Source organism: Molossus molossus, unplaced genomic scaffold (genome assembly GCF_014108415.1).
Source record: "Molossus molossus isolate mMolMol1 unplaced genomic scaffold, mMolMol1.p scaffold_m16_p_12, whole genome shotgun sequence".
NCBI classification, from domain to species: Eukaryota; Metazoa; Chordata; class Mammalia; order Chiroptera; family Molossidae; genus Molossus; species Molossus molossus.
In genome coordinates, this window is record NW_023425347.1 from 90,746,639 (window position 1) to 90,771,829 (window position 25,191).

At 55.1% G+C, this 25,191-nt stretch overlaps 1 protein-coding gene across 3 annotated transcripts in view; it reads left to right on the forward strand.

The window, feature by feature from the left end:
• The window catches only part of ECE1 (endothelin converting enzyme 1), a 100,947-nt gene that overhangs the window by 54,241 nt on the left and 21,515 nt on the right, over positions 1–25,191 (forward strand). For all 3 annotated transcript variants that reach the window (XM_036256202.1, XM_036256203.1, XM_036256201.1), the window contains exons 3-8: positions 1,413–1,554; positions 7,673–7,885; positions 18,887–19,008; positions 20,189–20,335; positions 21,572–21,637; positions 22,700–22,891. In XM_036256202.1, coding sequence (XP_036112095.1) covers positions 1,413–1,554; positions 7,673–7,885; positions 18,887–19,008; positions 20,189–20,335; positions 21,572–21,637; positions 22,700–22,891 — 882 coding nt within the window. The remainder of the gene's footprint in view (positions 1–1,412; positions 1,555–7,672; positions 7,886–18,886; positions 19,009–20,188; positions 20,336–21,571; positions 21,638–22,699; positions 22,892–25,191) is intronic.

Below are 25,191 nucleotides of genomic sequence, written 5' to 3' on the forward strand. Positions count from 1 at the left end.
CCAGGGGGCAGCCACCACCTCCGCTGGTAGTGGGGCACTTGCAGGTCAGGGTCTGGGTCTCCTCCTCTCCCCTGGTGGCTCCTTTGCCTCTCTCCCCCCGCCCCCCCGGCAGGCTGTGGGTCTCCCTGCCACCAAGCCTCGCACCCCCACCTTGGCCTTTCCAAAGGGCACATCTAATCCTGCCGCTCCAGCCTGCGGGAGCCCACGTCCTTTAAACCAGCTTACAGGTGCCCTTAGGATCTAGGCCTTGCCACCACCCGCTCTTTCCCATTCACCTGGGCAGCTCCTACTTATTCTTCAAGACCCAGCCTAGGCATTCCCCACCTCCAGGAAGCCTTCCCTGACTGAACCCCTTGCCCACCCCACTCTATGTCTTTATCCGTCTCTGCTGGGCTGTGAGCCCCTGAAAATGGGGCAGTCTGTCTTCCTTTCATTTCCAACACGGCCTGACTTGGTGCTCAGCTGTTGTCACACAGCCATCATGTCGGTGAACCAAGCCCCACCTTCAGGGGACCCCTCTTGTACTATGGCCCCAGCTTTTGCAGAAAGGACCTGTTGGAACAGAGGAGAGCCCGGCTGGCCCCGGCTGAGGGCTCTGAGTGCTATTGGCTGCTGTGTCCCTCCTCAGCCCCGGGGGCCTGCCACGCCCTCCACTTCCTCTCATTGTGCCTCCCTTCCTGTTTAGCTAGACTCCGAGGCTGGGGAGAGTTTCCCTCCCTTTGGGGACCTGCTTGGATGGAGCTGTTTCTCCCCTGCATCTCCCCTGACACCTTCCCAAGACTCAAATCTCCGAGCCGCTGGTGGCTCCAGGATCAACAACCTTGGAGTCAGTTCCAGCTCCACCCGTTCGTGTGACGAGAACAGGGTCTTCTCTCTGGGCTTTCATATCCTCATTCGTAAAAAAAAGAACTAATAGTAGCCCTCCGGGCTGTGGGGGGTTAATGAGCCGAGGGCGTCCACGCTCCTGGGAGTGTGAGCAGTGGTCGGGTCACCCTCGGGGTGTGTTGTCCCAGCCCATTGATGCTGGGCCCTCGAGGAGAGCCGAGCTGGACACTCACTGGATGTCTGCAGGCCCACACATCCTGTTCTTTTTTGAACTCCTTACTGGAAAAACAGGGAAAAGCTGTTTTTTTCCTTCTGCCCATATCGGGTGACACAAAAAAACACAAGCCCGGCTGGGTTGAGCTACTTGACTCTCTGAAGTTTAGGAGCAAATCTGAGCTGCCGAGCAGGGTGGCGGTTACTTTCCTGGATTAGGACCCAGTCCGTGGGAAGCAGACCACCCCCGAGGCAGGAGGGCCGCCCTGATGTCTCCCCGGGGCCTGGGCCTGCCTCGGAAGAGCCCCTTCCTCCTGGGGAGGGGAGGCCCCGGGCTCATGTCCTCCCCACCCCTCCTGCGTCCTCCCCTGCAGGTGAAGTTCCACAGCCCCTGGAGTGGCCAGCGATGCTGGGCCGAGCGGACCCAGGTGGAGAAGCGGCTGGTGGTGCTGGTGGTGCTTCTGGCAGCAGGACTGGTGGCCTGTGTGGCAGTGCTGGGCATCCAGTACCGGACAAGTAGGTGCCTCTGTGTTTCATCGTGGGCCTGTCCACTCGTGCAAGGGGCTGCCCTGCTCAAGCCCGACTGGCCTCCAAGACCCCGGAGAGCTACGTCTGGCGGACTGGGGTTGCTGAGCTCGCCCGAGACCCGGCAGGTGGGCGGTACGGGTGGTGTGAAGGTTCTGGCCCAGCAACTTACCGTCTGTATGACCTTGGACAAGTCACTTAATCTCCCAGAGCTTGTGACTTCGGTACTTGAAATGGGGAAAATGGTGCCCAGTGTGGGGATGGCTCTGAGGGTTAGAGATATGTATGGCGGATACCTGGTACCTACCAGGACTTCCTTGACCTTCGCTGTAGGTACTACTGTTAGGATGTGCGAGCTGATGAGACACATAGGCTGGCACTGTCCACCATCCTTAGTGCCAGTAAAACAGCCGTAATGGCTTCCGTTCGCCTAATACTTCCCACGGACCAAACGCCGCAGCTCGTCTTTACAGATGTAATCTCATTTCCAGGCGCTGTCCTTACAGCAGCCCCATGAGGCGTGTTACTTTTGGCCCCATTTTGTACAGGAGGAAACTGAGGCAGTGAGGCTAAGCGACGTGCCTGAGGTTCCTGCCCGAGGGGTTCGGGGAGCCGGAATTTCATCACAGGCCCTTGGGCCCCGGAGCCCAGGCCTCGCCTGCCTTTGTGATTAGAGTGCACCCCAGTGTGGTGAGGATCCCCAGGAAAGCTGTCCTCTCGTTATCCAGCTGACTTCCGTGTCCCTCTGTAATCACATTCTGTCCTGCCTTGTGTAGTGACGTGATCGGGACCCCCCCAACCTGCTGTCCGGGGACGAGGCTGGTTCTGTGCCTGGCCGAGTGCCTCACACAGACTTGATGCTCAGTAGGCGTTTGTGGAACTGGGAAGGGCAGATCCAGGTGGAACACGAGGGTGGGGAGTCCAGCTGATTCCAGGGCCTCGCTCCCCTGTGGCCCCGCATCTAGCTTTCTGACGGCAGATTGTCCGCCCAGTTGAACAGCCACTGAGGGTCCAACGCCACAGACTTGGTCACCTGGGCCCTCATCCCATCAGAGAGATTGTGAACCTTTACAGGATCTGGGAACATCCACCCCAGGCTCCACTGAGCCTTGTCCACTGTGAACTTGCTGGCCCACCTGGATGGCCCTGCCGGACTGGGAAGAGGAAAAAGTTTGGGCGCCTGGAGGGAGGGCAGGACTTCATCTGAGTCATCCTTAATCCCTCCTGTATCAAGCACCTGCTCATTCATTCATTCATTCATTCATTCCACAAACATGTAGTGAGTGCTTACTCCATGTCAGGCAGTTTACCAGCTATTCCTGGCTCAGCAGATGCTAATGCATATTTGATTGATTAATTAATGATTCCCATGCTCTTATGTACTTAGCATAATGCCTGCGTACCATAGGTGTGCAAATAGTTTGCAAATTGAATAAATAAATGATTGAATGGACAAAGGAGCAAGAAGGAGGACAAAGCTATGAACAGCCTTTCTCTACTGATCACTCTTGTCCTGTAGCCACCATCTTGCTTGTGAGGCAAGATCTTGCCTAAACCCGCTTGCCGGACAGTGTGGACCCTGCCCAGCCCCTGGCCCTATGCCTGGGGAGTATGCAAAACTCCAGCAGCCAGTGTCGCCCTGAGACTGCCCCAGGAGTTCCCAAGATGTTTCCCATCAGAAACCAGAAGGGACCCCCAAGGGGAGGCTCCTAGTGATAAGGCCACAGAGGGGCCCACAGCACGGAGTCCTGCTTCTGCCTCCATCCCAGCCTTCTCAAGGAAGTAGAAGGGTTTTCCCAGCTTGGACCTGGGTGAAAGGAACTCTGGGTGGAGCTGGGTCAGGATCAGGTGACCCCTGAGCCAGCCTATGTGTTTTCACCAGCTCCCTGGGCTGGGCAAGCAGTGGCCACCCTGGGTGTTGACAGTGACCTCATTACCCAGCAGCAGGTGCTGGCACCGGCCACATCTGAGCAAACATAGGCCAGACAAAGCAAATTCCCTCTGTGAATTCTGAACGACCCACCTGTAAGTTATGTCTGGGCACTTAAGTACATATTTATCCACCTTCCTGCTGCACCCTCCTTTCTAGAAGCTTGCGGGTGCTTTACAAACAGCAGCAGCAAAGCAAACTCAGTGTGGAGGCCAGGTGCTATCCAGATCAGTGTCTGGGCCCTGGATCTGGACCTGTTCCTGCTTTCTTGAGTGATCATGCATATCCTAAAGGAAAGAAGTATTTTCAGCCTCCACAGGTGGTAACCAAGTGCTGGACAGAGCTCCTTCCTTCATTCATTTCATTCATTGCTGCAACACGTGTATTGGACGGCAGCTAGGTGCCAAGTACCATGCTGGGCAAAGGAAATATAAAAGCATGTAAGATGCTGGCCTTACCCTCAAGCGCACATTCTGGTTGGGAAGGTAGCCAGGGAGACGGCTTAGTCTGTGCTCGGATCTCAATACCCAGGCAGCCAACGGGCCCAGAGAGGGATGAGGATTTGAGGAGGCTTCCCCAAGGCGGTGGAGCCTGAGTATTTACCTTGACATCAGATGAGGGGGGCCTGGAGACAATAGGCAAGTATGCATTAAGTACCTTTTGGGTCAGCAATGCTTGGTAACAGACCTGCAAACCATCAAATAGTGAAATACTTAAAGCTTGTTGCCTAAGCACCACCTAGGGGCCTTGCCCTGTGCCTAGCAGAGTTGGTGCTTATAAGTGCTTAGTGAAGAACTCAGACTAATTCCTGGGGACTGGTTTCTTTGTTTTAAACCCAAGTCCACCCCCCCCCTTTTTTTTTAAAATAACTTTTTTTTAGTGTTTTTTTTTTAACCAGGAAATCTTTTTATGTTGTTGTTCAGATAGAGCGGGAGGGAGAGGGAGGAAGAGAGAGAGGGATACATCAACGTGAAAGGGACACATCGAGTGGCTGCCACCTGCACGACCAACCAGGGACGGGGACACTGCAACCGAGGTACATGCCCTTAGCGGGAACCGAACCCAGGTCTCTCCAGACCTAAGGCTGATGCTTTAACCGGCCAGGGCCCAAGTCCCCTTTTGCTAACTACAGATCAACCCCCCCGCCCCGCAGACGTTCCGATGGATCTTGCTCTCCCAGGATCGCCCTCGCTCTCCGTCTTTAGGGTATTCCCAGCAGCCCTGATTGTCGGGCTTTCCTTCCTGTGGTTTGTTGTACAGAAACAATAGGTATTCTTTTCCTTTTCCAAATAATGAAGTTACATCACAGTAGTGAATAGGCTTTTTCAAACTACACAGACATTCTCTTCCCCTACCCCCACCTCCTGGGAATACCCTGTGCAGTGCCCTCCCTGGTGGGGAGCGGGGCATGCAACTTGGCTTGAGGTGCTCTGATCGAGAGACACATAAAATGATGCGTGTTCCCTCAATGACCTTTCATTGCTGCGAAGGCATCGCGGAGCTAGTGAGCACCTCTGAGTCCAGTCCCCTGGTTTTTGGGCTGCTGTGCGGCTCCTCCAAGCCTTGCTCCACCTGCAGACTTCATGTTTGTCATGGGGCGTTAATGGCCTGCAGGCTCCCCAGCCCTGCTGGATTGTGTCTGTGAGGTGAACTGCCCGGGCAGCGGGTGCGTTCTTTGCTCTCTAAAGAGTGGCCTGGGAGCCTTGGACCATAAGACTCAAGCGAGCTGAGCCCCCGGGCCCAGCCATGAGGTCGTTTCGTCATCCCTGTGAAGTTGGTCTTGCTGATCTTCATTCCTAGATGGAGAAACCGAGGCTCAGAGAGATGAGGTCACTCGTGCGAGGCCCACAGCCAGAGGCAGAGAGCTGGGAGTTGAACCCAGGTCTGAGGGATGGGCTCCCAGGAAGGCGGCAGCAGCCCTGGTGTGCCCGGAGGCAGTGCGGGACAGCCAACGCCCGCCTGAGCTGCTGCGGCAGGACCGGGCTGGGTTCGGTCTCGGCTCAAGCCACTCAGCTGCGTGACCTTGTTCCCTCACTCACTCAGTGCCTCAGTTTCCTCATCTTTAAACGTGTGTGACACCTGTAGCTGAGGCTTGTACTGAGGCCCACCTGAGGTCATGAACGTGTGTGAAGTACCTGGTGCAGAGCTGTGCTTGGTAAACAGTCCCTCTGTCTCCGCACAGCTGTGTCAACACGATTCCCCTGGGCCTGCTCTTAGTCACCAGCCTGCATCTCCGGCCTCCATCCTTCAGAGTCAGGTTCACCCTGCTCCTCGGCCTGGGCCACGGCTGAGGCTGCCCATGGTGTGGTTCCTTTGCAGGAGCCCACTGATCAACCTCGGGCTGGGATCCAGCCCCCTCCTCTTTCCCTGGCCTTCAGACAGCTCTGATTTCTCTGCTCATTGTTTTTTTTTGTTGTTGTTTTTTTTAATCCTCATCCGAGGACATTTTTCCATTTTTTGTACAGACAGAGTGGGAGGGAGAGAGAGGAAGAGAGAGAGAGGGAAACATCGATGTGAAAGGGACACATCGAGTGGCTGCCACCCGCACGACCAACCAGGGCCGGGGACAAACTGCAACCGAGGCACATGCCCTTAGCGGGAACCGAACCCGGGTCTCTCCGGACCGCAGGCGGACGCTCTAACCGCTGAGCCAAACCGGCCAGGGCGCTCATTGTGTTTTGAAGCTACTTGTGGGATTTGCAGCCCTGCCCCCTGGCCACCTGCACCAACTACTGTCCCTCCTTAGGCCACACCTGACAGGTGGGGCTGCCCTGCCACCTGGCAGCATGGGGCTTCCTCCCCAGGAGATCTTCCAGCTGGGCCCAAAGCAGACATAGCTGAGAGGGCAGGGCTCAGATCCCATTGGCCACTAAGCAGGGTGCTTAGCTTCTCTGTGCCTCAGCTTCCTCTATGTAAAAATGGCCGTAAGCAAAATGATCTCTTAGGATTGTATTACTGAATGGTTTTTTGGAGCATTCATTGAGGTTACTCTCCTGCCTTGTATTCAGTGGGAATGATTTTTCATAGTTCTTTCCTAAAAGTCTTTCTTCTTCCTGAGCCCTGGCACCTAATGTCTGCATCACCCATTTGGCACTTGGTTTGTTTTCATAGAATGAGTGACAGGTGTTTCTCCTACTGTTGTCTTTTGACTTCCCATTTATAGTTTTTGTTTTGTTTTGTTTTTTATCCTCACCCAAGGACATTTCTCCATTTTTGTTCAGATAGAGTGGGAGGGAGAGAGAGGAAGAGAGAGAGAGAGAAACATTGATGTGAAGGGACACATCGAGTGGCTGCCACCCGCACGACCAACCAGGGCCGGGGACAAACTGCAACCGAGGTACATGCCCTTAGCGGGAACCGAACCCGGGTCTCTCTGGACCGCAGGCCGACGCTCTAACCGCTGAGCCAAACTGGCCAGCGTGACTTCCCCTTTATAATGTGTGTATCCCCAACTAAATTATTAGCTCTTGAAGGAAAGGACTTGACCTTTTATATGCCTGACCCCCCCCCACACACACACACACACACACACACTCTGCGCTCAGCAAGAACCTGGAAGATACTCAGTAATTATCTTGTTGAACAAACGAATGCATGAATGAATGAATGAATGAATGAATTTGTTGAACTCCAGGGAATCATAAAAAGTCAGTACTTGTAGAGGGAAGGAATAATTAAGAAAAACACCTTGTTTCTGGGTACTTTTATTATTTTTATTAAAATTTTTTTTCTTTTATTTATTGATTTCAGAGAAAGAGAGGAAGGGAGAAGGAGAGAGAGATAAAAACATTGATGAGAGAGAACATTGATTGGCTGCCTCCTGCACGCCCCCCACTGGGGATCGGGCCCACAATCTGGAAATGTGCCCTGACTGGGAATCGAACTGGCAGCCTCTTGGTACATGGGTTGATGCTCAGCCACTGAGCCACACCGGCCACGCTGTGGGTACTTTTAAGCCATAGGAAGGATTTTAGGCAACTAAACAGAATTCTTATATTATAAGCCAGGAGATAGGAGTCTACTGAGATCATTTCTCTGGAGGGATCTAGTGGCTTCCAGCTCCAAGGTCAGGGCCAGAGTGGGGCACGGCACCCCAGGACCCCAGGCCACCTGTACTGCACTCCTGCAGCCTCCTCCCTGCCCACCCTTCACTGGCCTCTTGTCCTTGTCTCCTGCCAGGAACCCCCTCGGTGTGCCTCAGCCAGGCCTGTGTCTCAGTGACCAGCTCCATCTTGAGTTCCATGGACCCCACGGTGGACCCCTGCCAGGACTTCTTCACCTATGCCTGCGGCGGCTGGATGAAAGCCAACCCCGTGCCCGATGGCCACTCGCGCTGGGGGACATTCAGCAACCTCTGGGAACACAACCAAGCCATCATCAAGCGCCTCCTCGGTAAGCACCCGGCAGGGGGCCCGCGAATGGGCTGCAGAGGACGGCTGTTAGCAGGACCTGCCTGGCCAGGCCAGTCAAGGAGGAGCTTGGCAGAGGGGAGACCATGGGCTTTGGGTAGGTGAAGGTGGGTTAGAATGCCTGGCCCATCCCTGTGTGATCCGAGGTTACTTATCGCCGAGCCTCAGTTTCGTCCTCTGTAAAGCAGGACTGATCATACCCAAACTGCAGAGCTTGGAGGACTAGAGAGCACACGTGTAAAGTGTTAGCACGGCGTGTGTGCACAGAAACTGGCAGCATGGTCCTTGCTTTATGACTTCAAGCTGCAACTTAGTTGTTGATTAGTATTGTGAATTTTGCAAGTTGTGAGCGAAAGGAATCAGGGCTGAGCACATGAGATTAGATTTTAAGGTTTGAGCAGATAACAGTTATGACCGCGGTTTATCTGAGTCGCTCACTGCAGGCAGCAGCCTTCCCTGGCCTCTTGCGATAAGCCGCTAACCCAAGTTCTTCCCCTTGCCCTTGTCAGGACTTCGGCACCTCTAGGCGCTCAGATTGGAATTCCACGTCTGTCTTGTTTGCAGCTGTATCCCCAGATAATGTCTGTTGAATTAACATCTGCCCATCGGGGTCCTCCTCCACGTGAAATCAGACGCTCCATGCTGTCACATGTAGAGGTCCTGGCTTGAACCCCTTAGCAGCTGAGATCTTTGCCGTCCCTCTCTCCTGCTGACCCCATCCTGGGACCCTAAATGGTGGGAGAGGTTAGATAATGAAAAGCCAGTCAATTAACCCATCAATGAGAGAACTTAGATTCAACAAATACTACTTACAGTTGTTTTTTTTTTAAACCCTCAAGATACTCAAAAAGTAGGTAAGATAGAAGAAGATGCCTAAATGGAGACACGTCGCAAAGGGACAGAAACCTACCTGTAGGAAAGTTTTCTAAATGATAAGAAAAGATTCTAATTTGACAGTTAATGAATTTCAAACAACTGTGTCTTTCATTTTACTTCATTTTAAAAAATTTTTTTAAATTTCAAATTGATTTTTGAGAGAGAGAAACATCGATTTGTTGTTCTACTTATTTATGCATTCACTTGTTGATCCTTCTATGTGCCCTGACCAGGGATTGAACCTGCAACCTGCGTATATCGGGACAATGCTCTAACCACCTGAGCTACCCAGCCTGGGCAGCAACTGTGTCTTTTATTTTTTATTTATTTATTTATTTAATCCTCACCTGAGGATATTTTTCCATTTTTTGTACAGATAGAGTGGGAGGGAGAGAGAGAGAGAGAAACATCGACGTGAAGGGACACATTGAGTGGCTGCCACCCGCACGACCCACCCGGGCCGGGGACAAACTGCAACCGAAGTACGTGCCCTTAGCGGGAACCGAACCCGGGTCTCTCCGGACCGCAGGCCAACGCTCTAACCGCTGAGCCAAACTGGCCAGGGCGGCAACTGTGTCTTTTAAATGAAAAGAAACCTTTCCTTTCCCAGCCCTGGAGACGACACTGCTGCTGGGTGAAACCCACCCACTGTTTCTTCTTGGCCCCCAGCAGCCCCTGGGCAGGGTCCCTTGGCAGTCCCCTTAGTAGCACAGCCTCCTGCTTGTCTCCCTGCGAATCGGAACAGGGTAGTGGATGGAGGTGTTTGCCACTCTATGTCAGGGACAGCAAAGCCCCTGCCTGCTTTATGCTACCCAGGTGCCTCTGGAAGGGGACATAGGCTTTCATTTCAGAACTAGAAGCTTAAAAGGCAGGTATATCTGGTAGCCAGACTGGAACTCAGGGCTGTCCCTTCCCTGGCACCTAAACACAGCGCCAGGAGCTGGGCAAGCACTATCAACCAGAGGGGGATCAGTCCGGGTAAGATAACAAGATGGGCTAGTGCCTCTGGGTTCAAATTCTGCCTCTTCCACTTACTGTGTGATCTTGAGTCAATGACATAACCTCTCTGGGCTTCTCTCCTCCCTTAGGTTATGAAAATTAAATGGGAAAACACATAGAAAATGCTTTGTTTGAATCAGCCTGGATATTGTGATGGCTCTGTTTTTGTTGGTGTTACTGTTATTCACCCTTGACCGTTGCACAGGTTTTTTTGGTAGATATCACCCCATTTGATCCTGCAGGGTAGAAGCTGGGAAGCACTTGGTAGATGAGGAAACAAGACAGGTTAGTAGGTGGCAGAGCTGGGACTTGCCTGACTTCTGGTCACATGTCCTTTCCCCTGTCCACACTACCTCCTTCAAGTACAAGGGACGGATGTGGCTCCCTCCCCACCTTGGTGGAGAAAGCCTGCGGGAAGCTCAGAGCACTGAGGGTGTGGAGGAAAGAGGGAAAGAGACTGCCATCTGTTCAGGGTCTGCTAGGGCTGTGCACCGTGCCAGGCTCTTGATGCCCACCTTTGTCCTCACAGCTACCCTGGGATGTAGGCACTGTGGCTCCCATTATGTAGATGAGGAAACTGAGGCTCAGAGAAGTTAGTTGCCAAGGATACAATGCCAGTCAGGAAGGAGAGGGGTTCCAGCCCTGGGGAGCAGTTAGCCCGGAGAGAGGACGGGGAAGAAAGGCGGACGGGGCAGGCCCTTCAACTTTCCGGTTAAGTCCCAGAACTGGCCCTTGTGCATGGTGCCTGTGGGGTCTGATCCTGCTGGCTCTGCACCTGTTCTTATCAGGAGGACCTTAAGTCGGTGCCAAGACTAAGTCTGCCCCCAGGTGGCAGGGCCCATGAGAAGTGGCCGTCCGTCCTAGGCTCTGGTCTTACATCCACCCTGTCCCTGTCCCTGAAGGCCAAGGTGTGGGTGGGGAGCTGCACTGAGCTGGGCTCGGAACAGCCAGAACCATGTATGTGTTCAAGCCCCTGACCCAAGGCCAGGGTCTGGTGGTATCAGGAGGCCACACTGCAGGTTTTGAAGTCAGGCAGCCCTGGCATGCTGGCTTATCACCTGCGTGGCCTCGGACAGATGAACCAACTTCTCTCCGGCTTGTTTTCATTATCTGTAAAATGGGGATGACGATGCCACCTAACACATGAAGTTCCTGTGAGTTTTGGCTTGTGTGGGATGGCCAGAGTCTTAGCACCGAGCCTGGCGCCTGGGACGTGCTGTCAGCCGAGCAGGGCTGGCCTCTGGGTGCTGCGGGCGAGGCCCTGCCCGGACTTCTTCCCAACAGGCTGTGCGGGCAGGAGGCCCAGCCCGCAGGCCCCAGCTCTCCACCTGTAAAGTGGGAACTAACCCAGGGCTTTAGGAGGGATGTCCTAAGGATCAACTGGGTGGCTTGAAGAGTAATTACTGCTTTTATTTTTTATGGAAACACTGAAGTGCGCTAGTTACCAGGGAAGGGGGCGCGGGGCTGTTTACTTGTATTTTATGAAAGCCATGGTGCAGGCTGTATGTGCTCCTTTCACAGATAAGACTCACAAAGACAAAGGAAACGTCTTTCCCAGGAAACAGTGGGGCTGAGTCAGCGCCCGGGCTGGGGCCTCCACCTGCCTGCTTTCTCTACTGGCCCCGCCAGGTCACATTCGCGCGTGGAGGCTGCGGGCGCCTCACCGACCTGTCCCCCGTGGCTGTTTGAGCTCTCCAGGCTGGGCAGGACCTGGCGCAGGCCTGGTGAACACGCACAGTAGCTGGGGCCACCCCTGTGTCATACTGACCAGGAACTTCCCCAGAAGGTCCATCCTGGAGTCCCTTCCCCCCAGGCCCATTCCTGGGAACTAGTCTGGCAATGAATGGCCTCTTCCCTGTGGGCTTTGATACCTGGAAACTCCTGAAAAGACAGGAGACAGGTGAGTGGGTGACAAAAAATTCAGGAGCGTGGGCCAGTGCATTCTTGGGCTTAAGGCCAAGCAGGTTTCAGCTTCCCCAAGACCAAGGGGTCAGCCAGAGGGCTTCAGGAGAGAGCTGAAGCTGATGAGCATTGGCAGAGGCGTGGGGGTGCCCAGGCTGTCCCAGCTGGCCTGCGGTGAGCTTGCCCAGGTGGAAGGAGGAGAGGGGACATTCAGAGTGCTGGTGGGGACTGTCAGCTGGCCATGAAGAACAGCTGTAATGATCAGCTTGCGTGTGACCTTGGGCAGACCTCTCCTGTCTCTGAGCAGTGAGCTGACCCTAGCCCCCTCAGAGGAAATCCAGGCTGATCTGTAGCAGGTGGGTTGAACTAGGCTGGGTGCCACTGTGGCATGTCCTTCCAGCCTGCCGGCTGGCGGGCAATGACCTCAGCTGCTGGAGACGCAGATGCCTCATCCTGGAGTCGCTGCCGCCCACCCAGCTGCCAGCTTGGGCTGCCCTCAGAAGAGAGATCGTGGCCTCCCTTTATCGGGAAGGATCCCCTCCCAGGCTGGGCTTTGCCCTAGACTTTCCAGCTCGTGGTTTCAGCACGGACTGTTCTGCGGCCCGAGTTCGGCCCCACCCCCTTTCAGCCCTGCAGACTCTCAGCCGCGTGGCCTCCCTCCGGCCTCGCACAGCTCCCAGAGGGCCTCTCTGGGCCTGAGCTACAGTTACATTTCGTGTGCCTGGCATGTTTACTAGATCTTATATTATAAAATTAATACATGCAAAAGGAAATCAGTGCCTGTTTCTTGTAACAATACAGATTCCATAAAGAAAAAGTTCACGGCCTGCCTTTCTCCTGCCTGACACCAGTCTCCCTGAGAAACACAGTCATTCCAGTAGCATGAAATGTGTCCGTGTCAGTGACTGGGCAGTTAGCTCCTGTATTTTTCTTCTGGTTTATTTTTTCAGTACTTTCTGTCTAATGTAGCTTTATCTTCCTGTGCAATATGGAACCTCTAGGAAACGCTCTCTGTCCAGCGTCGTGTCCGCAGCAGTGGCCCCTTCCCTCACACGTGGGGAATGGTAAACGGACTGATGGGCGAACTGACCGAGGGTGGGAGTGGGTGTCCAGGGCTTCTCAGCGGCAGCTGGACTGCTTCAGGTCTCCCTTTGGTTTTCCAAGCCAGTCCGCAGGCAAGGAGACGAAAGCAGAGAGCTTGGGCCCCGTCCTGGCAGCCTTAGCCACTCACTGTGTGACCTTGGACAAGTTACCCCACCTCTTGCCTGTAAATTGGGTGTGATATTAACCCCCACTGGTGGAAATTGTTATGACAAGATGCACTCACGCAGCCACGCCCCACACAGGAAGCAGCTCATTCTCTGGGAGGCTGAACAATGCCCGGGTTCAAATTCCAGCCTGCTACACGGTAGCTCTGCTTCCCTAGCAAGTTCCTTGAGATGAGGTGATAAAATGCACCTCGGGGTGTCCATGTGCTGATGAAAAGATCTCAGCACAGGGCCTGGCCTGGAGTAGGCACAGGAAATGGTGAGGGTATTATTATTATTTTGATTCTTCTGCAGAAAAAGGCACCTCCTTTATCAGCTCCGTATCCCCTCCCAGGATGGGGCTTCTGAGGGCTGGGATTGTCTGAGCTGAGTCTGTGGTTTTATCTAAGACAAACACGGGTCCTGCCCTGCTGTGGCCTTGGGGCCCCCCATGCTCCCGGCCAGAATTCCCAGTAACCCCCATTTCTGCAGCCGCCCAGCGGCCTGGGCATTTCTTTCCTCCCGGGGAGTGAGGTGTGGGAGAGGCTGTTCCAGTATAAACTCCCAGAGGAAGGAGCAGGCCGATTAAATGGTGTGCTGTCTTTCCTCTCTGGGACTTTGCGGAAGTGACTGAGGAAGTGTCTGGAGCTCTGGATCCTGAGAAGGAAGTACCCAGGCAGTTGGGAGCGCTGTTGCCTGGTCCTGGGCCGCCAAATTATTTCTATACCACTGGGGCCCTGGCAGTGCCACCGTCTCCAAACATAGCCCCGTCTCAGTCCTGGGAGCTGCCCTGTTGATTCCGCCATGCTGACCCCATGACACCTTCCTCTGGGAAGTAAACCCGGGCAGGGGTGTCTTATAGGAAACCAAGCTTTTCCTAAGGAGAAAACTGTCTATGACTGCCTTCACTATGAACCCAGGCCTCCTCCCTCAGGCCAAGTGATTGACACCTTTCTTTGTGGAGCTCCCAGAACATGCATTCATTCATTCATTCATCATTCATTCAGTCGGTCGGTCGGTCGGTCAGTCGGTCGGTCGGTCGGTCGGTCGGTCAGTCAGTCGTCAGTCATATATACTGTACCCTAACTGTGTACCAGACATTGCTAGGTGTGGGGCACTGCGTAAGAAATGACCATTTCCTGTGGAATTACATTCCAGCAGGAAAGACAAACAATAAACAAATAAATAACATGGTTGTGAAGAGTTCGGGCTTTGAAAAAAATCAAGTAGAAAGCGGGGCCTGAGAGGGAGGAGGAAGCCAAGAAGGGATGGGCCTTCTGAGGAGGGGACATTTGAACAGAAGCTTGAATTGAGTGAGAGAACAGACCACATAGATGTGAGGGGAAGAGTGTGGCAGGCAGGAGGAACAGTAAGCACAGTGGCCCTGGGGCAGGAGCGTGGGAGCGAGAGGGAATGGAGGAGGAGGGGACAGGCAGCAGGTAGCAGGTGGCAGCTGGTAGCTGGTAGGTGGCAGGGCCCAGATCAGCCAGGGCAGTGTTTCTCAACCTTTTTAATTATTGCCCCTCCTAAAATTTTAATACCACAAATATACTGTATATCTGTTATGTACTGTAGGTACACATAAAAAGAGTAAGTTGTGCCCAGCCAGTGTGGCTCAGTGGATTGAGTGTCATCCCATGCACCAAGAGGTCACCAGTTCAATTCGCAGTCAGGGCTCATGCCCAGGTTGCCAACCCGATCCCCACTAGGGGGCATGTAGGAAGCAGCCAATAGATGTTTCTCTCTCATTGATGTTTCTCTCTCTCTCCCCCTCTCCTTTCCTCTCTATCTAAAAAAATAAAATAAAAAATATTTTTTAAAAAATCCAAGCAGGGCCCTGGCCGGTTTGGCTCAGTGGTTAGAGCATCGGCCTGCAGTCCGGAGAGACCCGGGTTCGGTTCCCGCTAAGGGCATGTACCTCGGTTGCAGTTTGTCCTCGGCCCTGGTTGGTCGTGCGGGTGGCAGCCACTCGATGTGTCTCTTTCACATCGATGTTTCTCTCTTCCTCTCTCCCTCCCACTCTATCTGTGCAAAAAATGGAAAAAGGTCCTCGGGTGAGGATAAAAAAAAAAAAAAAGCCAAGCAGGTGTGGCTCAATGGATTGAGCATCGTCCCATGGTCTGAGAGGTCCTGGTTCGATTCCTGGTCAGGGCACATGCCTGGGTTGCAGGCTCAATACCCAGTAGGGGGTGTGCAGGAGGCAGCCCATTGATGTTTCTCTGTTTCTCTCTCTCCCTTTCTCTCTAAAATATCAAAAAACAAAACAAAAACATATTTAAAAGAAAGAGTAAGTTGTTTCTGCCCCCTAAGAACTAATCCTCCCCCCTCGGGGGCAGTATTGCCCTTGTTGAGTATGAGGGGCCTGGGGCTTCATGGCCAGTTTTAAGGAATTTGTCTGCTCCAGTGTTTACTTGGTCTCCAAATAGCTCAAGACATGGTTCTGTAGACTACCACCCAGAGTTCCCCTTGGATGCCTAACAGACATCTCCAATTAAAACGTCTACACCTGCCCTGGTCGGTTTGGCTCAGCGGTTAGAGCGTCAGCCTGTGGTCCCAAGAGACCCGGGTTCGGTTCCCGCTAAGGGCATGTACCTCGGTTACAGTTTGTCCCCAGCCCTGGCTGGGTCATGAGGGTTATGACCACTCGATGTGTCCCTTTCACGTCGATGTTTCTCTCTCTCTCTCTCTCTCTCTCTCTCTCCCCCCCCCCCCCCTACTCTAGCCGAACAAAATATTGAAAAATGTCCTCAGGTGAGGATAAAAAAAAAATCTACACCTGAACTGCTTACAGTCGGCCCTCATTTATCGCGGTTAATCAGTTCCAGACTCTATCACGATAGATGAATTTCCACGAAGTAGGATTCTCTATACCGTCGTCCCTCCCCACTTCGAGGCTTCACTGTATCGCGGGGAAGCCGCCCTCCACTCCCAGCCCTGCCCCACCCCAGCCCTCTGCACCTCCCAGCAACGCAGTGCACAGGCCAGGGACGGGGCAGCACGCTTGGCTCCTTTGTCTCCTGCTCCTGCTGCTTCTCGCCTTTCCTGTTGCTGCCTGGCCCAGGCCCTCGCTGCTCACGCGGTCTGTGATAGCGGCCTCCCACCTGGCCATCTCCCTTAGCTCTTGTCCCCCTGGTGCCTGCCAGGTGGTAGGTGCCCTGTGCAGAGGTGGGAGAAGGGGCTGCATTTGTCCCATGGGCTCCGTGAGCCAGAGGGAGGCGAATGGAGTGGGGGAGGCCGCCCCTTTTGGGCTCCTGCTGCAGCAGCGTCAGCCCTGGAGTACAGGGGTATGGATGCTGACTTCTGGGGGGACCCTCGTGCACATGTGCAGCTCGTGCTGGCCTCACCCCTCGGCCCAGATACAGTCTTTCCTCCTCAGAAGCAGACCCTGTGCTCTGGCTTTCAGAAACTTCGCCAAGAGCTGCTGTGTGTCCACCCGCTGCTGGGGAACAGGGGCGGCCAGCACCGGACTGGCAGGCGAGGCGCCCAAACACAGGCCACGTCCACTCCACGTTGAGCTGTTCATCCGGAGAGCTCAGGCAGGGACCTGGCCTCCTGGCCGCCCCACTGTGTAACCAGAGGCCTCTGTGACTATCCTACGGCCCTCTGTCTGTCTCACCCTTCTGTGGGCAGACTCGTGTCTGTGTTGCCCATGGCACCTCCATAGTCAGCCCAGCAGCCACCAAACCACAGGAACTTAATGACATTTGTGGAGAAATGCGTGGCCGTGGTACCCAGGGTGAGGAGCTAGGAGGAAGGGAGTTTGGACTCTCAGGGGCAGCCTCTCAGGAAGGAGGCTGGATGCTCCCCCGCCCCCTCCCAAGGCAGGTGTGGGGGAGGGGGGCCACCTGGAAGTCGCTATAATGAGCACAGCCAGCCTGTCCCTGGAGCAGTTCTTTGGGCCTCTTATCTCGGTGGCCTTGGGGCGCTGGGGGAGGGAGGTGCCAGGCCCTCTTGTGGGCCAGAGCGCACAGAGTGTGCCTCCCCTGACGCTGGCCCTGGCATTTCTGGGTCATGGCCAGAGCCAGATGTGGCCAGACAGCTGCTGCTTCCTGGTCTGACAGGCAGTGAGGATTCCAGCCTTCCCTTCCAGGAGCCTCATAGACAGGAGGTGTTGTCATGGAAACGCAGCCCCGGGAGGGGCTGGGAACACCTTTGCTTTTCCTGCTCTGCTGCTTTCTGAGTCTGGGGAGCAGGAGTCCCTGCCCTCCGTCCAGGGGCTCTCCCCAGGCTCCAGTGGGGCCCGGGCACGGGCAGGTGTTGCCAGGGCTCAGCAGTGGCAGTCTGTGCTCTCCAGGGCTCTGCGCCCTCCATGGCTCCTCAGAACTGCGTTCCCTGGACCTGTCACCTGGTCGCCCTTCAGACTGCCCCATCCCCTCTCAGGGCCGCCACCCAGATGAGGCAGGGCCGACGCTCTCTAATCAGGGAAAACCATGATGCTGTTTAGGGTGAGGACTGGGGGACAGAGGAGCGCTCAGGAGGCCAGGAAAACTGTTCAGACGAGTCAGGAAGCGACCCGTGCCCTTTGCACCAACTGGCTATGCCAAATGGATTCCTTTTCTCCAAACTGCAGGGCCTTTTATGCAATTCCTCACATTCTCCAGCTGCCCCCAAACCCAGTCCCTTCCCCCTCATTTCCACCCGGTGGATCACTTCTTAGGATGTCCTCTGGAGACCCCCGGCCCCACCCCTCCCAAGGGTGTGACGTGACTTCTGGATTCCTGAATCATTTGCATTAACCAAAGCACTGTGGTGTCTATGGTCATTTCTTTGTATGTTCACCTTTAGACCTGAGTGTCTTGGGGGTAAGGAGCGGGTCTTATTCGGGTAGGTGCTCAGTGTTGAGCCTCCGTGAATGAACCTCTTGGGAACCCTGAGAGAGGCCTCGAAGGCCGAGGAGACTGTCCATGCAGAAGGGCCGGCGTGGGCTTTTTAATGTGTTTACTATGCCCTCGTGCTGGAAAGGAAACCCCGTGAGGACAGGGGGTTGTCTTTGCACCCCCAAAGCATTCACAGAGCCTAGAACGGAGTAAGCATCTAGTATCTGTTTAGTGGATGAATGGGTAACTTTCCGCCAGAGAAGTCTTCATGGAGGACGTGGGGTTTCGGGGGGCTCTTTGAAGGAAGCAAAGGAAGGAGTCTCATGGTCTGGGGAAGACAAATATGAAGCAAGGCAAAATGGCCAGAGCACTGAGGAGTCCCCAGGGAGGGTGTAAGCTGGACAGAGAAACTGAGGGCGTCAGGGACCCTGGGGGGTCTGGAGCGGGGCTCGGAGACGAACGCTCAGGCACAGGAGCAGGAAGTGGTCGCCTTCACTGGGTGCAGATGGGACCCTGCCCTGTGCTTTCGCACATACATGAGCATGGCCCTCAGCAGGTGGCATCTGGACCAGGGCCTAAGGACAGGGAGAAAGGGACAGTCTCCCGGGTCTCCTAGTGTAAGGGACTGACATGCAGCTTGCCGGCTTCGGGAAGGGACACGGCAGGTGGCCCGAATCAACTGTGAGTCTGATGAACATGCCCGGCCTCTTGGGAGGAAGCTGAAGGTAAATCCATAATGAATGAGGCCTTGAAGGCTTCCCCCCAAATCTAGTCTTTATCACGAGAAAGGCCATCTGGGATCTGAAACCAAGACAGACCTCTGTCCCTGCACCGGGCGGGGTGCTTGGCCCTGTGTTGGCTGGCGGGGAAAGCAGACCGTCCTCCGGCTGGGTGGCCCGTGCTGCCAACCCAGGGACACGTCTGCAAACGACCACCAGAGCGGGAGGAACACGGCGTGCAGGCTTCCTGTTTGCCAGCAGCTCAGAGCAGGGGCCCCGCCAGTTTGCAGGCTGAGCCCGAGGCAGTCACATACTTGCTGTTTTCCTCATGCTGCCCTGACAGCCGGGCCCTGAAAAGGACCACCCAGGACCTCCCAGGGCGCGCATGGGGCATGTCGCTAACTGCTATCTCCTGTTGTTCCAGAAAACTCCACAGCCAGCGTGAGTGAGGCGGAAAAGAAGGCCCAGGTGTATTACCGTGCCTGCATGAACGAAAGCAGGATCGAGGAGCTCAAGGCCAAGCCCCTGATGGAGCTGATTGAGAAGGTGAGTTCCTCTGGCAGACTTTCCCAGGTGTCCTCCGGCCCGTGTCACCTGCCTGCCCCTCTGGCTCCTGCCCCAGCGCTCAGCTCCCACGGGGGCCGGCCCCCCACCCTTCGGCCCTGCTGCCCAGCCGGCTGGTGGAGCCCGTCTGCTGGCGTGTGTCAGGGCTGGGTGAGTGCGCTCACACATGCTCCTCTCTGTGGGTGGGACTTACCATGTGTGCATTCGTGTGGGGATGTGTGTCAGCGTCTGTCCTGGATGTCTGTCACACACATGTCTGTCTCTGCGTCTGTGTGTGGGACAGGGACTGTTTACAGAGAAAATGTTTCTGTGTCACTGCTTCCTTGTCAGAGAGTGTGCTTGTGTGTGAGCCAGGGGTGTGTTCCAGAAGGACCAACAGAAAGTCTTGGACCAGAGCCCTCCCACTGACCCTGGGCTGCCTGGCCTCCTGAGCAGAAGAAAGAGTCTTTCTTCCTGGGCACTCGGGCAGCCTGAGATGGACCCCAGGGGCTGCCTGGCGCACGCACAGGGTGGCCGTGGATGTTGTCCGGCCGCCAGTGCTCCCTCCAGGCCCGGGTCCCAGCTCGGCTCCGGGAGGCACTGTGGCAGGTTGGGAAGCCGTGGGCACCGGGACTGGACCTTCCCTCCCCTCTGACAGGCCCCACCTGCCAGCATGTGCCCAACCAAGGGAATTTTTAAAAACCCAACTCAGAGAAACTAAAGTAGACCATAGATTATCAGCCTTTTTAAGAATATGGAGCTTTCCTTACAGCTGAGACTAATACAGAATAATATTGAATGTTAACTGTAATTGAAAAGTAAATAAGTAAGTACAATTTAAAAATAAATAAAATCTGGAGCTTTAAGCACAATTGAATTTATGCCCCAAGAGGAATGACATTTGTGTGATGTAGTATTCAAAAAACAGTGTACCAGAAAAGTCTTCCCATCCCCCATCCCCAGCCACCAGGGAGAGTCATCATATGGATTCATGGCTCACTTGTCTAGGGTTCATCTTTGCTCCATCCGGGATCTCTGGCTCCCTGGTCAGAAACTCCGAATGAAGACCAGCCCTTTCATTTGCTCTTGGGGCTCAGAGAGGTCATGTCAGCTGCAGAAGCAGAGTTCACACCCAGGGCTCCCCACCAACTCATCACCTCCCTGTTTCCTTCCCTCCCCACAGCTCGGGGGCTGGAACATCACAGGGCCCTGGAACAAGGACAACTTCCAGGAGATCCTGCAGGTGGTCACCTCCCACTACCGCACCTCGCCCTTCTTCTCTGTCTACGTCAGCGCCGATTCCAAGAGCTCCAACAGCAACGTGATCCAGGTACTGAGCTGGAGTCCCAGGAGGAAGGGGCAGGACCTCGCGGACTGTTTGGAGCTCAGCGGATGCTGCCCTGGGGCAGGTGGGGAGGGGACTTGCCCTGGCAGACAGGCAGGCTTCTGGTTTCTGACCTGAGCTATTGCTGGCGGCTCCCATGGGGGAGATCTTTACAGGCAAGACGCTCTGAAAGGGCAGGCTGGGTGGGGTCACGCAACACCAATGAGTCTGTGGGGTTCTGATTGGTCACTGTGGGCTCCAGGAGTGATGTCAACCCCTAGGCACAGCCGGAGCCACATCTTGGTCCCCCACCTCAGCCTCCAGCCTTTGTAGCTCTGCTTGGAATGGCTTTGAGTCCATCTTTGCCATGAAGGCTGAGTTTCCACCCATCTCTGCCACTCACTGTGTGACCTTGGGCAAGTGCCTTAACCTCTCTGAACTGCAGTTTCCTTACTAATCAAATGAACTATAATAACAACTACTCTAGGTCTGACCAGGTGGCTCGAAGGCTCTGATAGTAACTCTCAGGAATCGACCCTCCTCACCTGCCTGGCTCTCTGTCCTCGAATCCCCTTTCCAGCTCCGAGGAGAGTTAGATATTTCCCCCTATTTTGCAAATGAAGAGCCTGGGGATCAGACAGGTTCCGTAACTTGACCAAGGTTACACGGCTTGTGGGTGGCTCTGAACCACTGCACCATCCTAAGAAGTGTTTTATGAAATAAACCTGCTCTGCTGGGCATAGAAGAAGAGGGTGGTTTGCCCTGGCCGGTGTGGCTCAGTGGGTTGGGCGTTGTCCTGTGCACCAAGCGGTTGCCAGTTGGATTCCTGGTCAGGGCACATGCCCAGGTGTTCGGCTTGATCCCCAGTAGGGGGCGTGCAGGAGGCAGCCAGTCGATGTTATGCTCTCACATCGCTGTTTCTCTCTCTCTCTCACCCTTTCCCTTCCTTTCTCTTTGAAAAATCAGTAAACTATGTTTTTTTTACAAAAAGGGTGTCTCTGACCCTTCGGAAGGGCCCAGAATCTCTGGTTGACCACGCATATGGGCAGGAATGTAGCCCACATGGCCCTGCTCCCTCCCTGGGTGAGCTCACCCCAGGGGCGGCCTCGGCTGCCAACTGGTGCTCCTGCGGGGACCTGAGCTGGTCCTCTGCTGCCTTGTGGCAGCCGTGCCCAGGGCAGGAGGAGGCCATGTGGGATGCGGGTGCATCGGGAGAGCCCCTCACTTCTGCCTTCTCTCTAGGTGGACCAGTCTGGCCTGGGTTTACCCTCGAGGGACTATTACCTGAACAAAACTGAAAACGAGAAGGTGAGTGGGCCTCTTCAAGGAGAGTGGCTCCCGCCCCCAGCTCTTCACCCTGTGTCCACTGCGTGTTCACACCTGCGTGGGTCTTTGAAGCTAGAGGAACTCAGAAGTATCATTTACCTGATAGGTGACATGCAGTCCCTGGCAGGGGAGGGGTGTCATGTCCCCATTCTAGAGTGAGGCTGTTTCACATTCAGGTGTCACGGGCACAATAGGCAGGGAACAGGCGTCATTTGTCCCCACTGTAGAGCGACGCGGCCACTGCCATTTGTGAGTGCTGGGACTTTTATACACGCACCTGTGGCCCCCTAGTTACCCTGCAGATACTGACCGTCTCCTCGGAACGTCATCGGCGGCCTCTGTCGCATGGGTGTTATTTTACCTTGGGTATTATTTTTACCTTGCCTCTTTCAGAGGAGGGGATGGCTCAGAGACAGTGAGTGACCTGCTCAAGGTCACTTAGCCGGAAAGTAACAAGGCGGAGATTCACTGCAGATCTGCTAACTCTAAACCCCACAACTTTCTGCCCCCGACTGCATCCCCTGGTGTCCCATGGGGACCTTGGCCGAGGTCCTCATCTGTCCCTTCATCATTCCACCCCCTGTCCTGGGCGGGTACCTGCTATGCCTGTGCTGGAGACACGGGTGAGCAAGGCAGCCTGGTCCTCGCCCCGTGGGGCTTAGGGTCTAGGAAACTAACTCAGCACCAATTAGAGACATAATGACAAATTGTGACAAGTAAAGGGCAAGCTGGGACGGTCACCTGGGGACCTAGCTCAGATCTGGGGCACAGAGGAGACAGCACAGAAAGGGAGTTCCAGGACCTGGAAGATGGCCCCCTGGTGGCGCTCGTGGGATGAGACGCAGGGGGGACTGTGGACGAGGACAGCAGGAACCTACCCTCTTGGGGACCTGTGGCCTTTGTCCTGAGGGCCATGGGAAGCAGTGAAGCACCCAGCCCCTCGCTCTCTGCTCGGGGCCACAGCGGGCCTGCCTGCCCTGCCGCCCTTGTCCGGTGAGCAGTGGGTGGCAGCCACTGACAGATTGGGGGTGCTGGGTCCCACAGGTGCTGACGGGATACCTGAACTACATGGTCCAGCTGGGGAAGCTGCTGGGCGGAGGGGACGAGGACACCGTTCGGCCTCAGATGCAGCAGATCCTGGACTTTGAGACAATGCTGGCCAACATCACTGTGCCCCAGGAGAAGCGCCGGGACGAGGAGTTCATCTACCACAAAGTGACAGTAGCCGAACTCCAGGTAACGGGCTCCAGCTGGGGCAGCCACAGGGCTTCGAGACCTAGGGCGCTGGGCTGGGTTTCACACCCCCTTCATCGGATCCTCGGAACAACCCTGTGAAGCAGGGTTGGTTGTTATACCCAGTTCACAGAGGGAAAAACTGAGGCTCAGAGAGGTGGCGTTACCTGCTGAAGGCCACACAGCTAGGGACTCCAAAGCTAGTCTCTTGCCTTTGCTAGGTGGCTTTTCTGTAACAGCATTTGCCTGGGGAGGCTGGTCATGATACTAACTGACATCGACTGGGCATTTCCAGTCTCTTGGGCCCCAAGCTCATCCACCCTGGGACACAGCAAACAGTAAATGTGAGGCCTGGGTTCTGTCATCACTTCTTCCCTTTTTTTTCTCTTGATTCTAGAGAGAGGAAGGGAGAGGGCAAGACATAGAAACATCCATGAGAGAGAACATCGATTGGCTGCCTCCTGCATGCTCCCACTGGAGATAGTGCCCATAACCTGGGCATGAGCCCTGATCGGGAAACGAACCGGCAACCTCTTGGTGCATGGGTCGACGCTCAACCACTGAGCTGCACCGGCCGGGCATCACTTCTTCTTTTTCTAAGCCAGGAGGTTAGGGGGCGTGTCCAAGGCCATGAGGCTCCTAAGTGGCGGGAAAGCTGGGCACTGGACTCCAGCTTAGCTCACTGAAGTTCTGCTTCTGACCATGACCCTGGCAACTTCCTGGAGGTGGAACTGGGTTGGGGTCAGAACGGTGAGGCTCTGTCCTGAGTGTAACCCATCAGAAGCAAACATCCCCTCCGTAGCTCACACGTAGTGAAAGGCTGCCCCCTGGTGACTGCTTGGGACTTGCAGGTCACGAGTTTGCCTGCCAAGTTCCTTCTTTCCAGTTCCCCAGGTGTTGGTGTCCAGCCTTATCTCTGGCCTCCCGGGGTCACAGAGAAACCAGCAGAGGGGCCTCAGCCAGTCTTCCTGTTCCCTGCCCTCGCCGAGGAATGCTTGGCCGGGCCTGCTCTCCCTGGGAGCATGTGTGGGCCACGTGTGCTGGGATGCCCTAACACGCCTCCTCCCTTCTCTACCCTCTGACCACCGCGCCCTGCCTCTGCCTTAGTCTGGCCCATTTGCTCACCTTTCTGGAAGAACACTGAGGTCCCTGTTTTTTTCTCCTCCCTTTGGCAGGTGTATATGGGGCCACCAACAAGGAACAGCCCCAGACTCGCTGCTGTGTTCATAAGAAGCAGGGCACTAGGCAGGGGTGGGGCGACCCTGGGGAGGGGTCTGGCCGGTGGGTGAGCAGTAGGCAGCCAGACTGGGTGTCCCAGGTGGAGGTGCAGCCCAAGCAAAGCCTGGCCTCCTTCTGGGTGCCAGCTGCCCTCTAGGTCCCTGGAGAAGCTGGCATCAGCATGAGGGGTGCTGGGTGGGTTGTCAGGAAGGTCAGCAGCCTGTGTCGGGCACCATCTGGTCCTGTGTTTTGCTCTGAGGCCCAGTCGAGGGAGATGCGTTTGTGCAGCATAATTTGGTTTGCCCCGGCCGCCCACTTCTCAGCTTGAGAGGGGCCCAGCAGTCCCTCAGCCCCCACAGTGGCCGTGCCAACCGACTACCCCAGGAGTGGCAGCGAAGGCCACAGTAACCCTTGGCACATCCGCCCCAGCCTGGCTATCAAGTTCTGCCCCCAGGCATCCGATCACCATTGCTTTTGTTCTGTTCTTCCAAGCAAGACAGGACTTTCGGCTGCATAGCTTGCAGGGGGGGGGGGGTGGCTTGGGCTCAGGCAGCAGCAGGAGCGGTGTGAGCCCTGGGCTGGGAGTCAGAACACAGCTCTGGCCCAGCCCCACCTCGAGCTATGTGGCCTTGAGCAAATCACACAGCCCCTTCTGGGAAGCCTGGTTTCCTTTTCTTGTGAAATGGGGCTTTGCTCACTTATTCACACCCGCCGTGTGCCAGGGCAGCCCTGCCCTCACCACTTTAAGTCGCAGAGTCTTTGAGAACAGGTTGAAAACCGTGGAGTGTCTCTCGGAAGTAATGGGCATATGTACATATAACATAATTGTGTCTAACCTTTAAAGTCGTACCGGACCCCTGAAGCCTGTCTCCTGGTTAAGATCCTCTGCCTGGCTGCCCACAGGATTGCGAGAGGATGCAATGAAGCAAAGGAGGAGATTCCACTTTGTAAACCGATGTGTGCAATTCAAATATATTTTCTTAATCATCATTAGTATTATTCCTTTGTTACTGGTGATCCCAGCCCTGTCTGCAGCACGAAATAGTTTGATTCATTCCACCCTTGGACAGAGAATATCTTGTTCT